Source organism: Gopherus evgoodei, chromosome 5 (genome assembly GCF_007399415.2).
Source record: "Gopherus evgoodei ecotype Sinaloan lineage chromosome 5, rGopEvg1_v1.p, whole genome shotgun sequence".
Taxonomy (NCBI): Eukaryota; Metazoa; Chordata; order Testudines; family Testudinidae; genus Gopherus; species Gopherus evgoodei.
The window spans coordinates 51,537,847-51,556,050 of record NC_044326.1 but is presented as its reverse complement, the minus strand read 5'-3'; the positions used below and the strand labels follow the sequence as shown (position 1 = coordinate 51,556,050).

Below are 18,204 nucleotides of genomic sequence, written 5' to 3'. Positions count from 1 at the left end.
ATGAGCATCAGTCTACATCTGTGTCAGATTATGACTGGTAGACTTTGCTCCCTGATAAGTATGTACAGTAGAGGAAATTGGAGTTCAAAAGTCCCTGATGTTAGTAGTTCACAAGTTTCTGAGTGGCTGCGCTATGGACTGATCATCTGTGAGAAAAGTAAGAAAAATTGAAAATAAGTTTTTAGCAACTTCAGACTGTGCATTTTTCAAAGTAATTGTGACTTTCTTAATGAAATAGAATGAACTGGCAGTGAGGGGTTTTTTTTATTTAAAGAAACATTTAAGGTTTTTCTGATTTCTCTTTGGTCCTTAATTATTATAATTTTATATATTTATTTCTAGATATTATGGCAAAGCCTTATGTGAAGGTCATAGTTGTGGTCCTTTGCCTGAATTTTACTGGATTGTCAGAGAGCAAATCACAGCAGACCGGTGTTGGTATCTATTACAGATCTGACTGCTGGTGGGATGGGAAGTTCATGATGAATTGCTCTTTCATTGGGAAATCTACTATCCCCAAAGACATATCAAACAGTAACAATAGTTGATTTAAGTTATAATAATATTACTACCTTACTCTGGTCTAACTGGAGAGATGAAAAATGGAATATGAAATATCTGAATCTCAGTAATAACCTGATTTCTAAGCTATCTTTAAATAGCTTTAGAAATTGACCACTTTTAGAAACTCTAGATCTCAGTGGTAATACCATCCATTGTCACACTGGATATACATAAACCTGCACACTGGACTGATACAACATAGAAAAGTTCATACTACGATCTCCTTCCTTCTTTAAAAGTCTTGTCGCATGAGAGAAATAATCTTACTGCAATTCCAAGAGGTGAGTAGTACCCTAAGAGAGTTGACTTCAAAATATATAATTTTATACTTGTTTATAGTTGATTGTGTTATGTAAATCTGAATCTGATTTAATTCTGTCTTATACAGAGTGGACATAAAGATTCATGCACAAAGAGGATCAGAACACGATTGACAGGTTTTTCTATGGTCCTTGTCACTGTAGTAGCTAAATGCCTCAAACATTAATGAATTTATCCTCAATACGCTGTGAGGTACAGAAGTATTATTGTCCCCCATTTTATAGATAGGGAACTGGGCAAGCTTTTGGGAAAGTTGGGAACAATATGCAGATCTCCCGAGTCCTAGTACAGTACCCTATTCGCAAGAACATCAGTGGAGAAGGTGAAGAATTTTTATAATACACTACCTTAGGAGATGGAGAAAAATTTGTATTAAATAGTTCAGTAATTTCAAAGTTTTCACAAATTTTACAAACAGGCAAATTGTGAGATTTTTTTTTTTTCAAAACCAACTATTTTGCCAAACACTTAGCTATATATTAATGGAGTTCAATAAAAAGTTCAACCAAACTAGCAATCGTGGTCTAGGAGGGGAAGGATTTAAGGCTCAGATACTTACTGCAGCTATATTTATTCACCGAGGTACTCTAACTATGCTAGGCATCATAAGACAAAAATAACTCCACCCTAAAGAGCCCACAATTTAAATTTAAGCCAAGAGCTAGTAACTAAGAAGAATATATATACGTATGTTATCATGAGTTCTGGTGTGTGAAGAAAGGGAAACTGAATTGCATGTCTTTGGACACAATTTTCTGATCATGCTCTCAGATTCACAAATTTTAATGTCTAAGGCTATGTCTACACTTCACAACACTTTGCTGAGTATAGACTCATAGACTCATAGACTCCAGGACTGGAAGGGACCGAGAGGTCATCGATGTCCAGTCTCCTGCCCTCATGGAAGACCAAATACTGTCTAGACCATCCTAATAGACATTTATCTAACCTACTCTTAAATATCTCCAGAGATGGAGATTCCACAACCTCCCTAGGCAATCTATTCCAGTGTTAACTACCCTGACAGTTAGGAACTTTTTCCTAATGTCCAACCTAAATCTCCCTTGCTGCAGTTTAAGCCCATTGCTTCTTGTTCTACCATTGGATGCCTAAGGTGAACAAGTTTTCTCCCTCCTCCTGATGACACCCTTTTAGATACCTGAAAACTGCTATCAGTTCCCCTCTCAGTCTTCTCTTTTCCAACTAAACAACCCCAATTCCTTCAGCCTTCCTTCATAGGTCATGTTCTCAAGACCTTTAATCATTCTTGTTGCTCTTCTCTGGACCCTCTCCAATTTCTCCACATCTTTCTTGAAATGCCTGGTGCCCAGAACTGGACACAATACTCCAGCTTGAGGCCTAACCAGCGCAGAGTAAAGCGGAAGAATGACTTCTCGTGTCTTGTTTACAACACACCTGTTAATGCATCCCAGAATCATGTTTGCTTTTTTTGCAACAGTATCACACTGTTCGACTCATATTAAGCTTGTGTTCCTACTATGACCCCTAGATCTCTTTCTGCCATACTCCTTCCTAGACAGTCTCTTTCCATTCTGTATCTGTGAAACTGATTGTTCCTTCCTAAGTGGAGCACTTTGCATTTATCTTTATTGAACTTCATCCTGTTTACCTCAGACCATTTCTCCAGTTTGTCCAGATCATTTTGAATTTTGACCCTGTCCTCCAAGCAGTTGCAATCCCTTCCCAGTTTGGTATCGTCCGCAACTTAATAAGCGTACTTTCTATGCCAACATCTAAATCGTTGATGAAGATATTGAACAGAACCAGGTCCCAAAACAGACCCCTGCGGAACCCCACTGTTATACCTTTCCAGCAGGATTGGGAGCCATTAACAACTACTCTCTGAGTACGGTTATCCAGCCAGTTATGCACCCACCTTATAGTAGCCCCATCTAAATTGTACTTTCCTAGTTTATCAATAAGAATATCATGCGAAACTGTATCAAATGCCTTACTAAAGTCTAGGTATATCACATCCACCGCTTCTCCCTTATCCACAAGGCTCGTTATCCTATCAAAGAACGCTATCAGATTAGTTTGTCACGATTTGTTCTTTACAAATCCATGCTGACTATTCCCTATCACCTTACCACCTTCCAAGTGTTTGCAGATGATTTTAATTACCTGCTCCATTATCTTCCCTGGCACAGAAGTTAAACTAACTGGTCTGTAGTTTCCTGGGTTGTTTTTATTTCCCTTTTTGTAGATGGGCACTATATTTGCCCCCTTCCAGTCTTCTGGAATCTCCCCTGTCTCCCATGATTTCCCAAAGATAATAGCTAGAGGCTCAGATACCTCTTCTATTAACTCCTTGAGTATTCTAGGATGCATTTCATCAGGCCCTGGTGACTTGCAGGCATCTAACTTTTCTAAGTGACTTTTTACTTGCTCTTTTTTATTTTATCTTCTAAACCTACCCTCTTCCCGTAAGCATTCACTATATTAGACATTCCTTCAGACTTCTCAGTGAAGACCGAAACAAAGAAGTCATTAAGCATCTCTGCCATTTCCAAGTCTCCCGTCACTGTTTCCCCCTCCTCACTGAGCAGTGGGCCTACCCTGTCCTTGGTCTTCCTCTTGCTTTCTAATGTATGATAAAAAGTCTTCTTGTTTCCCTTTATTCCCATAGCTAGTTTGAGTTCATTTTGTGCCTTTGCCTTTTCTATCTTGCCTCTGCATTCCTGTGTTATTTGCCTATATTCATCCTTTGTGAATCTGACCTAGTTTCCATTTTTTATATGACGCCTTTTTATTTTGTAGGTCACGCAAGATCTCAGTGGTTAAGCCAAGGTGGTCTTTTGCCACATTTTCTATCTTTCCTAACCATCGGAATAACTTGCTTTTGGGCCCTTAATAGCGTCCCTTTGAAAAACTGCCAACTTCCTCAGTTGTTTTTCCCCTCAGTCTTAATTCCCATGGGACCTTGCCTATCAGCTCTCTGAGCTTACCAAAATCCGCCTTCCTGAAATCCATTGTCTCTATTCTGCTGTACTCCTTTCTACCCTTCCTTAGAATTGCAAATTCTATGATTTCATGATCACTTTCACCCAAGCTTCCTTCTACTTTCAAATTCTCAACAAGTTCCTCCCTATTTGTTAAAATCAAGTCTAGAACAGCTTCCCCCCTAGTAGCTTTTTCAACTTTCTGAAATAAAAAGTTGTCTGCAATGCAGTCCAAGAACTTATTGGATAGTCTGTGCCCCGCGGTGTTATTTTCCCAACATATATCTGGATAGTTGAAGTCCCCCATCACCACCAAATCTTGGGCTTTGGATGATTTTGTTAGTTGTTTGAAAAAGCCTCATCCACTCTTCCACCTGATTAGGTGGCCTGTAGTAGACTCCCAGCATGACATCACCCGTGTTTTTTACCCCTTTTAGCCTAACCCAGAGACTCTCAACACTTCCGTCTCCCATGTCCATCTCCACCTCAGTCCAAGTGTGTACATTTTTAATATATAAGGCAACACCTCCTCCCTTTTTCCCCTGTCTATTCTTCCTGAGCAAACTATACCCATCCACACCAACATTCCAGTCGTGTGTATTATCCCACCAAGTTTCAGTAATGCCAACAATGTCATAGTTGTATTTATTTATTAGCACTTCCAGTTCTTCCTGCTTATTACCCATACTTCTTGCATTTGTATATAGGCATCTAAGATACTGGTTTGATCTTGCCTCCCAGCTTTGCCCTGACCCTCCTTCCTCTCTGCCATTATAGCCCGTGCTCCCTCCTGTTTCCAAACCATCTCCCAGGTCTTGTTCTCCACTTACCTGTGGGGTTTGCTCACCTGTCCCCATTGAACCTAGGATACAGGTAGCTGCAATGAAAAGTGCACTGTGTCCGTGCTGTGCTGTGTAACTACTAATTTCAGCAAAACCCTCTGGCAGAGGCTAGGAAGCAGGGAAAGGCTTCAGCAGCTTCCTTCCCGCTCCCCCCCCCATCCATCCTGAATGTTTCCCTCTGCTAGAGCTTTTCTTGCTGCTGAGCCCCTGCAGTAGAGAAGGGCTCCAATCATGAGGAGCTATTGAAGCCTTTCCCTGATGCCTCCCCACTGCCAGTCTTTCCAGGGAAAGACTCCAGCAGCGAGGAGGCAGTAGGACACCACACCACTAATAATACTGTAGACAGGGAGGCCTGGCTTATGCGAATCGAGAGCTGCATACAGGATGTACTCAAATCCATACCCATATCCTTCAGGTACGTCTTCACTGCCAAAGCCATGGCTCAATCTACACTGCTAATCACACCCATGCAAGGGGAGGGGACTACCCAGAGATGGTCACCACAGCACCTGAAGGAAGCATGCAGTTTAGACACAATCAGTGCATGGTCTGCAGAGAAAAAGATTTACATGCATAGGGAAAAGTCCCTATCCAGAAGGCTAAACAAGCCTAAAGTCATACAAATCCTTCAGCATATGAAGAAGCAACTACTCAGCAGCAAGTGTGTTAATTTTCACCCCACTATTCTGCCCTTTTATCTCCAAACAGTTCTATGGCATGTGGTAAGATGTTTTGCATTGTTATCTTGTTGAACCAATCAGGCTTTTCTGTGAAGGCTGTAGCCACAGCTTGTTAGAACATGCATTGTTGGGTTTATTTACTGATTGTTTTGTTAGATAAACATAATCTTATGCCTGATAAGCTGTCATAAATGGGCTGTCGGTATGTAGTACTAAAACTCACTAGCATAGAATTACAATGTAGAACATATATAAATGAGATCAGAGTTCTCAAACTTCATTGCACCACGACCCCCCTTCTGACAACAAAAATTATTACACAACCCCAGGAAGGGAGACTGAAGCCTGAACCTGGCCAAGCCCCATCACCCTGGGCTGGGGGTGGGGGGCAAAGCCCAAAGGCTTGAGCCCCAAGTGTGAGGCTGTTACCTGAGCCCTGCCACCAGGACTGAAGTTACAGTGACTTTCAGTGAGACTTAGGGTGTCTCTATACTGCAGGCAGTGGGGCTCAGGCTTCAACCCCAGGCCCCAGCAAGTCTAACACAAGCTCTGGTTACTCCATTAAAACCCCACAGGTTGAGAACCGCTGAATTAGATCATAGTGGGTTCTTAATATATGGTAAATACAAAATGCCCAGGAGAGGAACTTTGTCATGATTTACATGAATATAATGTAGTTTTGCACTTCTGGGATATTTGCAAAAACTGTTGAAATTAATGATACTTACATAAGGACAGGATTGTGCAATTTATTAGTAGCTGGAAGTTAAAGCTAGGTAACTGTTGACTAATTATATCCTTAGATATATGCATGCAGCTACCCTTGACTTCAATAGAAGTTATGCATGCGAACCTGAGAGTAAAATTTGACCACGTCTTGTACATTACTGATGGTAGAGCACCAAAGTTTGGCAAATGGGCTAACCAAATGTACTTGGTTTCTATCTATTGTCTGAAAATCCTTTTTAGGGTCATAAATTATAAATGATAAAACAATCCCTCTCCTACATAACCACTAGGAAGAGGGCTGTGTAACTATAGTTTTGTATTTCTGATCTGATACTAGACCTGTCCTAGTACAAATTTAGTACTCATCATGGTTAGTTTATGGACAGATGGAGGGTGATTACCTCTTTTCTGCAACTTTTGCAACAAATAACTCACACTTTATCACCAGCTCCTCTCCCCTTTCCTAACCCCCCAGTCCTAACAATGAGACAGCAAGCAATGAATGGCAGCTAGCACACACACACTTAAGGAGCACAGTGATGGTGCCCTCTACCTGAATAGAATACTTAACATACATAGAATGTGGCTATATGGTGGCTTGTCACACATGGCTCTTGCTTGAATCATGTGATTTGAAGGGGACTTGTGCCCGTGTCCTTCAGATAAGCATGTGGAAGCTACAAGGTCTCTCCACATGAATAAATGCATAAATATGAATATACACAGATTGTAAACTCTTTGGGGCAGCATTGTCTTCATTGTGTGTATGTGCAAAGTGAATGCACAATAGGCCTCTGCATGCTACTGCTATAAAATAATTAAACCAGGGGTTCTCAGACTTTTGAACTGGTGACCCCTTTCACATACCAAGCCTCTGAGTTCAACACCCCTTATACATTAAAAACACTTTTTAATATATTTAACACCATTATAAATGCTGGCAGCAAAGCGGGGCTTGGAGTGGAGGCTGACAGCTCGCAACCCCGCATGTAATAACCTTATGACCCCCTGAGGGGTCCCGACCACCAGTTTGAGAACCCTGAATTAAATAATAAATGTGCTGTAACAATATTGCATTAAAGCTTGATATTTAAGACATCAAGACAAAATAATTACTGGCCTTTAATTGTCTTGCTCCAAAAATACCTAACTGTAGCAGATTGCTATTTGGCCAATGTGCTATAGACTGCATAGGGAAGTCCCATAGCTCATCTCTGAGCTAATAGCTTCAGCCGGGGACACTGCATGCTGTCATCAGTTCATTTCAAGCTAAACAGTGGATAATAAATAAAATAAATCTTTGTCTAAAAAGATGCAACAAAAGTGGGTATGGACCTTCGGCTGAAGGAGAGGTAGGTGGGCACGTGGTGGTCAGTGAACCAGTTACAGGCATTTTTTTTTCCAAAGAGAAATACTTTAAGAGCCTTGACTAGCCTAGTGCCTGAATTGTCCACCATATTTCTCTGCAAATATAAACATCCAAACAATAGCAATATTGGATCATTGGAAATATCACTGTAAGTAGCAGGAGATATATAGTAAATACACCATAAACAGAAACAACTTCTTTTTTAAAAAGACAAGCATTAAAAATTGATTTTTAATTATAGAGAAGGCCAAGGAACTTCTCAATAAACAGAAAACAAAATAAAGGCAGCCTAAAAATAAAATTGGTGAATGGGGGAGGGTAGACCTAGGAATCTCTCACCTCATAAGTAGATTTTGCAGTAGGAGAGGCTAAGTGTTAATTCTTGTTAGAGGTCTGGTCTACACTAGAAAAGCTTTGCCAAAACCTCCCTAGTTTAGTGCATATATCAGCAAATACACTTTTATGCCGGTATAACTGCATCTACAGTAGGGCTTTTGTAGGCACATCAATGTCAAAGACACACAAATCACACTCCTAACTGACATCTGCTATACTGGGAAAAGTTTCTAGGGTAACCATGGCCGCAAGGATGTAACCAAACAATAAAGTTCTTCATAAAGTTGCACAGAAAATTGCAAGTGACTGTCCTACAGATTTTCTGGATAGAAACTGATAAGAGATTGTCTGCAGGTTGACACCCTTTGCACTGAATGTGCAGTGACGTTACAATTTGGCATAGTAACAACAACGTAACAGATGGAATTCAGAACACTAGTGTCATTAGGGTTTGCAGTTCAGAGAATAAATACTTTTTAAATGGATATTTTAAATTCTGTGCTGTGGCTGTCATCGAGGCAAAGAAAGTTTTCTTCTCTTTCAATATATCATCCAGAGCAGAGGTTCTCAGACTTTGGTCCGTGGACCAGCAGTGGTCCACAAGCTCCACTCAGGTGGTCTGCAGATATTTCCCTCTAAGATGTGTGTCTGAGCAGCCGCACACAAGAGAATGAAAGGCCACTCACCTAATTAGTGGAGCCACGCAGGTGTGGCTCCACTAATTAGGTTCCTGGACCTGGAGAAGACACACATGTAAGGTGAGGCGTGGCAGAGGAGGGAACAGGGTGTAGGTGGGAGGGGGCAGTGGGGTGAGAAGAGGCGGTGGGGGGAATTTGGGACATGCAAGGCTGCATAGAGAAAGAGGCTACTTTCCCCAGCTCCAGGGCTGCAGCTGCCGGGGAGAGATGGCCCTCTTTCCCAGCCTCAGCTCTGTGTCTGCTGTAGTGGGGGAGATACCACCCTCCTTCCCAGCCCCAGCTAGGCTGCTGCTGCAGTGGGGTGGGAGAGAGGGGGAGACCCCCCTCCTTCCCAGCCCCAGCTTTACAATAGTTAGCTAACGGTACAAACAGCATTTGGAAAGATAATTAAGTGGTCCACCAAGATCCTCAGCAATTTTCAAGTGGTCTGCAAAATTAATTAAATAAATAAATAAAAACTTGAGAACCACTGATCCAGATGATCTTACTCAACCAAACTATTTCAAGTGATGCACATTCTGAAATAGCAGAGCTGCTTTTGCCTTGAAACATATTGTGAACATTTCTTACTCTGAACAGTTTTCTATCTTCCCAGTAAAATAATAATCAGATTGATTTGGCCATTTCAGTTGAGGCACTCCTCATATCTGGTGGGGACAAATGCCATGTCCACCTTCTCTCTGGTTGAGTTTTGGCCAGTTTCATCCAACCAGGTTCTAGAAGTGGTAGGACAGCTTCCGGGTGGGATTTTCAACAGTGCTTAGGGTTGGCCTAACTGTGCTCTCATTGAAGTCAAAGATAGAATGAATGGTAAAATTTCTATTAACTTCACTGGGAACAGATTTAGGCCAACACTAAGCACTGCTGAAAATCCCTTTAGAGGCCACTGCCTGTAAGTCAGACACATGTCCCTCATGGCTAGTGGACATGAGCAAGGAGATATAGTGTCTACTGCTAGAGACATCATTAATGCTTCCGTTAAGGAAGGCAGCATGCCAGCTTAATTAAAAGCTGTTAGGCTCTGTTTAGGAAAACCTTCGACTATCTCTTGTCTTGTTCAAGAAAACACATAAGTTATTGCCCTGATTCTAATCTGCCCTATAGGGACATTACTGAAAGTGACAGTGAGGCAGCATTTCTGGAAGCCTTGCATTTCTGACCTGAGTACAGGAAGGAAACTATGTACGTTTCTCCGTTTGAAGATCTCCTCTTATCAAAAGGACAAAGGTTCAAATGTTCACGTTAATTATTATAAATAAGACAGAGCCAGTGATACCAATGACAAGACTTGGTTGACTTTATTGCAGGAATGGACAAGTCAGCACCTGGGTAGGAATGGAACTATTTTTCACAATGGTTCCAGAGGATGGGATTGAGCAACTGTTATCCAGCCCAAGGGTTTTCTCATGTAGGGGTCCAATGAGCCGTATGAGCTCTGGGGTACATTTTTCAAAAATTACTCAGACATGTAGGAGAGCCTAAGTCCCGGTGACTTTCAATGACTCTTAGGGTGTCTCTACACTGCAGATGGAGGTGTAATTTCCAGCTCAGGTAGACATACCCATCTAGCTCTGATGCAGCTAGCACACTAAAAGTAGAGTGTAGCTGCCTCAAGTACAAACCCATTTGAAACCTCAGGTTCGTGCTCGGACTACTAACTTGTCCTGCCACTCCTGCCATAGCTGCTATACTTCTAGTTTTAGCATGCTAGGATCAAAGCTAGCACAGGTATGTATATCTGAGCTGAGAATTACACTTCTGGCTCCAGTGTAGACTTTCCCTTAGACTTTTAAGTGTTTAAGTCACTTTTGAGAATTGGACTTAGTGTTTTTGAAAGTTTTACCCCTGAGCTAAATCCCTTCTGTGCTCCAAGCAGGGGAGCACATCTTAACTGAAGCATCCCTTTGAAGCCAGAGATACTCATGTAACCTATTCACACTCCCACAAATTTAAGACTGATATCACAAAAGTTGTTTGGGGTGTTTTTTGGAGCTCAGGTGGTCCAGAACTAGTTATGTTTTACTAGGTAAATTAAAAATTATAAATTGCATGAAGCTACAGCAGGCAGCCGATGGGAAATATGCATGTTTTTTACAGCACTAAGAAATGTTACTACTTTAATGAACTTGCACATTGGAAAGAACATTTCAGATGTTATTGATTTGCCAAAAGACTAAAATAATGGTATTGATACTCTGTACCCATTTAAAAATAAGACAATAATGCTGAATAGAATATGCATGAAAAACCAAAAACTATAGCAACCACTTGTAATATCCAGTAATTAAAACAAACTTTGTTGTCAAGAAAACAGAAAACCATTTTTACCAGACAAAATTGGGCTTTACGTGTATGTTATCCAAGTATGTTAGACAATTTTTTTGTATTTTCAGGACTAGAGAAGCTGCAATCTTTACAAAGTCTGCATCTGTCATCCAATGAGATATCATAGATTGATCACAGTGGTTTTCAGAACTGTTCCCAACAAAAGAACGTCTACTTACAGATCAACAGGATAACCAAAATTCATCCAGATGCCTTCAAGAATCTCAAAAACTTGCAGGTTGTAAATGTGGCGTTATGATTTTCCAAATGAAAATAGTGTGCATAGAATACTTATTAAAGACATTAAGTGGCATAACTCTTAAGCAATAAGATATTAATCCACAATCGTCAGTATACAAGTGTAAACATTAATCTAAAGGAAATGGGGTATATCTGAAAAAATCCTCAAACAGTCTTGTGACGACAGCTTTAAACCATAGCTATCTGGGGGGAGTTGTAAAATATGCAGATTATTTTTTCTTGTAAACCTTTGTAAGTGTTCTAGTTTTTAAGGGCAAACCTTTCATCTTCTCTTTTGGGCTAACTCCACTCTTTATATATTTCCTAACCCTTATTAAGACATGTGCTTACACACCAATTTCAAGGTGATAGAATATCAATAATTGCATAATTTAAATGAGTGTGCATGTTACACAGCTCCTTTTAAATTAAGTGGAAAACAAGTATCAGAACAGGGCCCTTTATGGGTTCACTTGCAATTTGGACCAAATTTAACAGGAGGTAAAGTGCTTTGGGCACTTTGAGCACAGCAGGGGGCATGCAGCGCAAAAGATCTCCTAGTCCCGGTTTCCTGCTGTATGGATCCCTCACTAGGCATTGCTTAGGCTACATGAACCATGGCAAAGGCCTGTACACACACACACTGAGGTACAGATTAAAAGCACAAGCAATGTGCATGGGCCTAGTATTGACCAGAATATAGATGTATTTTAACACTGCTTTTACAGCATATGTACACGTGCACCCATCTTAGTGGCCAACCCATGTATTTCCAGAATTAAGCCCTCAGTTCAGTGCATATGTTATCTCAGGATTTCTTTCCTGTCAATGTCTGCTTCATGAACAGATAAAGAAATTAAAAAGACCAAGATTATTTTGGAAAGGAGACGAGTAGAAAGAGCTATGACGGAAATAGATAAAATAATCAACCCATGGTTATCTAGAGTGGGGATGGTTAGCTAGGGTGTGTTACTTATTTCTCCCCCATACATAACAGCAAAGAGGCCCTCTGAAATTAAAAACTGTACACTGAAAACAGAGATGAATTATTTTTAATATTCAGTTACCCTTATAATTTTAACCCTAGCTACTTAACACTCATTCTTCAGAGCATAAACTGTTCACCAGTTGGATCAAGAAGATATTTGAAAATACTGGAAAACTACCTTCCTTTGAAGCATCTGAAACTAACACCTCTGAAGGGACAGGACTTCTCCCTGCCAAAGGAGGGATACAATTCTACAGTATGGAAGAAACTTCATGGAAAGAACCCCATGAAGCTTCCAGGCCCCTATGCAGGAGTAGTCACATCAAGGAGTTCTAAAGATACTGTCATCATCTTTTATGGGCAAAAACCTTCATTTTTAATTTAACATTGGAATTTTCCATATCTTTGAATCACTTAATAAAACAGTGCTTTAGTACAGCTACATCTAGAACATTTGGAAGGTATTTTTCCTGCTTCCTTAAAAATGCTTAGCACATAAAAACTGGTTTATTAAAATAAATGTTATTGCTAATGTTGCAGAAGTTGGACACCATTCACTCTATACCAATGGTTCTTAAACTTTTTTTTTCCACGGACCACTTGAAAATTGCTGAGGGTCTCGACGGACCACTTAATGATCTTTCTAAATGTTGCTTGTCCCGTTAGCTAACTACTGTAAAGCACTTTGGATAAAAGCGCTATATAAAAAAACCCTTAATAACAATTAACATATTTTGTTCCACAAATAAAAGCACACAACTCATATTTTAATATCAGTAGTCTTACCTTTCTAATGCGATGGACATGCCCTTTCCCCCCCACCATGGCAGCACCTGAGCTGGTGCTGGGAAGGAGTGGGGTCTCTCCGCAGCAGCCACAGCCCTGGAGCTGGGGAAAGTTGCCTCTTTCTCTAGCCACTGCAGCTCGGCACACCCCAAATTCCCTCACCCCCTCTTCTCACCCCACTGCCCCCTCCCTCTTACCCCCAGTTCCCCCCAATGCCACCACCTCACCTTACATGTGCATCTTCTCTAGGGTCCAGACACCTAATTGGTGGAGCCAGGCCTGCACAGCTCCACTAATTAGGTGGATGGCCCTTCATTCTCTTGTGTGCAGCTGTCCATGCACACATCTTAAAGGAAACTATCCGCGGACCACCTGACTAGAGCTCGCAGATCACTGGTTGTCCATGGACCAGAGTTTGAGAACCTCTGCTCTATACAGCTCTTTATAAATTAATTTTGAGTAACTTATTTTCAGATAGGTTGTTAACCTCAGCAACAATGCTATGACAACCCTTCTAAAAGCAATATTCATTGACTTGAACATACTTCAATGGGAAGTGGATTTATCAAACAATCCCTGGATATGTGACTGCAGGCTCATTGCTTTCAAACATTTCATTAGTTTTCTTTCTGAATCCTTGAGGAAAAAGTGGAGTATCTTATGCAATGAACTGGTCAGCAACTCTGGTTAACTTCTGCTGTCTCTCAAAAGGTTTCATTTAAACTGTGAAATGCCTATAAACAACGTTTCATTTAAGAAAATTGCTGTCCCAACAGGAGAAACAGCTGTGCTAGACTGTGGCTTGGATAAAACCTGGGGTATGTGTAATAATTACTATAGCCGTCCAACATTTTAAGTTCCTGTGAAATACATGTAGGATGATAATCAAGCTTAATTCACAATAAAGGGAACAATTCCTCAGATAAAATCTTCATTAAGAATAGTTGTACAATAAATAGATTTCAGTTAAATTAAAATGTTAGAATGTTGTGATTAAAAGAATTTTTGGGAACTTAACTTTCAAACATTTGAATAGTTACTTTAAAATATTGATATCATGTATCACCTCTTCATCCAAGAAATGTATGGTGTAGAATCAGTCATACCAGGAAGTTAAGAACAGATGGTGAATTATAAATCAGTACATATTTTGGAGGATGGTGAGGCAGAATAAGCTCTGCCATCCTTACCAGAGTGATGACTATGGGACAATGTTTCTGGACTGTTTGTAGAGAAATGAGAGGTATCACTGTAATGATTTTTGTTCTCACTAGGTAAAGTAAAAGTAGATCAAAATTTGGGTCTGTAACGTGTGTGAAGGGGAAAGTGTTGTTTTTATTTATAAGTGTGGCTACCCCAGGCTTTAACCAATAATAATTCACTTTGTAAACAAATTCTTCTTGACCCTTTAATCAACACTAACCCCTCTCAATATTAACAACATCCATAAGGGCTAAGACTTTTCCCACTTAGCCCCCTCTCTAAGATAGGGCCCAATAAACAAACATGTTTTGCAATGGTCCTGAAGATTCAACAAAGATGGGTTTTGACAGACTAATGGGAAAGTAAATTGAAGGGTTCTGGACCCTCCTTTTGAAATTCTTTACCCCAAATGGATGGATGGATAGGAACTGTCATGTATGCCAGCCAATATCTACTTCCAGGGCTGGATACAAAGAGAAAGGCCATCTCTAAAACGTGCAGAACTCAAACCATAAAGGGTATATAGATCAAAAGCAATACAGTGGCTTGCACCCAAACATAAAGAAGAAGACCACACAGGTTCTGGAACAGATGCATAAGTAGATCCCGAGAAAGGTATGCCAGTAATTAGCAAGCAGCCACATTCTGCACCAGTTGATGTTTCAAGTGGTTGTCAGGAAGATACTGCTATAGTTCAATAGTAAAGTATTTCCAATATGAACCAAAAAAAAATTAATGTAACTCCAGTAATTTTCCCCTCTATTTTTATAATATTTACAGTATGGAAGTTTGAAAGACTATGGTCCAAATTGGAAGTGTGGATGAGGAGGTATGGTGGTTTAACAGTAAGGTGGCAGGGTACTGGGGTGCTGTTGGGGGATAAGTAGAAAATGGCTTTATTTAATATTTAAGAATTAATGATGTCTAAAACTGATAAAGATATATCAGATATAGTTTCTGTATAGAAATGGCTACCACACTGAAGACTATTTAGCCTTAAGAAGCAACAGATTTACATTTTTAAATATGTATTTAATTATCTTTTTTAATTTCAGGGAATGAAGAAATCTATTGGTGGACACCCCGTGGCAGAATTTCCAGGGATAACTGGCTTCCTCATATTAGACAGGATGAAATGAAAAACTTAATACACAATATTGGGAAAACTGCAGAAGCTCTATATGCAGGTATTTGTAACAAAATGAAGACAAAATATCTCATCTATGACATATATGTGAAGCAAAAATATTCACCATCCTTGGTTAGAAATGCCAGAGACATCAATGCTGTTATTAGAAAAGGAAGAACAGAAAGAGACTTCACCTTGGCAGTCTGTCTCTCAGTGCTCATTACATTTGTTTGTGCTTTTTGTCTTGGTGCTTTCACTAGACCTTACATTGGCAGACTCTGGAGACAAATATGCAGAAAGAAAAGCTCAGCTTCAGAAAATACATTTTCTAATCAAGGATTTTCAGCTGAAAGCCTGACAAGAGAGAACACTACAAACACACAAATAAACGTACTGCAAAACTTGTCTTTTTGTAGCGGAAACTCTTCAAGAAATGTAGGCTCTTGCATTGTGAAAGCCAATAGCTTGCATAAAGTTGTCTTTCACAACAGTGTGCTTGCACTAAATACAGAAGAAGCAAACCAAGATCAAAGCAGCAGCTATATCAAAGTAAAGAAAGAAAAGGTGTCTCAGAATAGCCAGGCAACTAATTCTGCTGGTGAAGCAGATATAGACATTGATAATAATGACATTTTTTCTGCAATGTCAGATCATCAGTGTCACAATAAAGCCTTTCAAAGAGAATTATCAAATAATGACATTTCATCACGTGATGATTCAAAATACCTTTTTAATGAAGATTCAGGAAAAAGCAGGTTCTCTCCTATAGCAAATAGATTTAACATGGACTCTTACTCGCTCCACATTGAATCTTCAGATTTAAATTCACCATTTGCAAGAGAAACTAACTTTCCATTTTCTGAAGCACAAATACAAACAAACGCACAAAGTTCTGAATACAGCGATGTAAACAACAGGTCTAATCTGTTGCAGTCTGAAATTGCAGAGTCTCTTCAGGAGAATATGAGACAAATGACTTCCCACACTCAGCCACTGAATACTCAACAATTTGTGCTCAAAAGGGATAACTGTGATAAAGAGCTTGATGTAAAGGACAACATAGATATGCTCAATAACAGTGAGAATTTTATTTTACCTTCTAGCTGTGAAAGTGGTATAAATATTGAGAATTCACATACCTACCAAACACAGAAAAATTCTGCTAGTATTCAAGAGCTTAAGTGTAAAGAAGAAAATACTAGAAATAAAGACAATCCAGTGGACATGTTTAATGACAGCAGTTCCACAGATGAAGGGTCTGCATTCGCACTGAGTGATTCCAGTTCTTTAACAGAAAGTGAACTGGGGCAATCTAATGCTGGTGATGATCATCATCTGACCAACCCGTCAGTAACAGAGCAGGTGATTAGCTTAAACAGTGGTATTACTGGCAAGTTCACCACATTGCCACAGAGTCCTACCATTACTACTGGATTTCAAGATATTATGCAAAAACATCAAAGTAAGAATGAAACATATTCTGAAACAGCTATTATTTCTGGATCAGGTACTGGCATGTCTGAAACATATTCATCTGTTCTTCATATAGATTAATCTCACATTGATATGTCTGACATCTCATATTGATAAGTTTGATGATCATGTAACCCTGTCATATTCAAATACAAATAATCCTCCATGTTATGAAGTTCCTGGTATATTTGAGTATGTTACCAGCCCAAATTCACCAGCCCAGAATATAATTTCTAATCCTGTCTGCAAACAAAATATAAATTTGAATTATGCAACATTACCGCCATTAAAGTATTCTCCCAGATCTATTCCAGATACAGAGAACATTATTTCTAAAAACACTTATTTGCAGCTTTATGAATTTTCTACTTTAACTCAGCATTTTGACAGATCCACCCCCTGTGATCAAAAAGAAAATGTTACTAAGATCAATACAGAAGAAAATCATATAGCTCAGAGTTCTTCCCTGAAGAATTACAGGGAAGATGGCATTACATTAAATATAGCAAATATTAACCCTCCTCATATGAACAATAATTTTATATTAACTTCTATTGATTTTGGGTTGAACTGTGCTGCTAATAAAGCATCACTTCTGCATTCCAATATAACCACTGGTGAACCATTTCTTCAGTCTCATTCGGAGAGCACAGATGAAAAATCTGTTCCAAACATTACTGAGAGACAGGGTCATCAGTGCAAGAGCAACAGCATGTGGACATGTCTGGGACTTGTGCACAAAGAATGCACAGAGGTTTTAATGAAAGGGAATGTGATAAATACACAGAACAAGAAGTTTTGTCTGGAATAGATAAAGGCAATTCTAGCTTGTGTTCAGCAGAAATGAAGTTTCACAATATTATGACAGATTCAAGCCATGTTACCTCTTCTGAGACAATGCAATCAGTTTTCAAGGAAGAAAAATACTTACAACCCGATCATGAGAGTGAAGAGAATGTATGTTTCTCAACACATCCCCAGAGCTTTTTTAATGAAAATGAGCAACATAGTTTATATAAGGTGTCACAGACTGCTCAAGGAAATACAATCGCCAACAGAACCAATTCCAGTGAGACTGAGAATGAAACTTTGTTGGCAGAATTAGACAACAATTCTAAGGCAGATGCAATCCTCCAAAATTCAAGCAAAAAACCTGATAAAAAAAATTAAGCCACAAGAGGGCGGCGTTTAACAGAGGGCAGCTTTGTTGTTAAGAAAAAAAAAAGCCTTTGATGGTTTTGCAAGTATTCTACAAAGCAGAACAATGGATTCCACAAAATAAGACGCAGGTTGTTAAATGACTGTACTAAGACTCTGCAACATTTATTAAGGGTACACAATACCCAAGTAAATGTCAAAATGTGCTTAGTTTAAGATGGACTATGGTTCCTAAATTATATATATACTGATAAATATTGAATATTAAACTTAAAACAACCCCAACCATTCAACCATTGTGCCCAGTTTTCTCAGCATAATTATCTGCCCTGAATTATTTTGGAAACCCATGCTGTAAAACTATTTTAAAAATGAAGGGGGATGACAGTAGTAGGACCCT

General features: G+C 39.5%; 1 protein-coding gene across 1 annotated transcript; it reads left to right on the top strand.

Moving 5' to 3' along the window:
• Positions 1 to 60: 60 nt before the first annotated feature.
• LRRC66 (leucine rich repeat containing 66) lies at positions 61 to 16,727 on the top strand. Its single transcript, XM_030563540.1, is given in 8 exon segments — positions 61 to 157; positions 343 to 526; positions 528 to 661; positions 10,810 to 10,865; positions 10,955 to 11,065; positions 13,320 to 13,514; positions 13,599 to 13,659; positions 15,100 to 16,727. Coding segments are annotated over 8 exon segments (2,466 nt in total).
• The last annotated feature ends 1,477 nt before the right edge of the window (positions 16,728 to 18,204 follow it).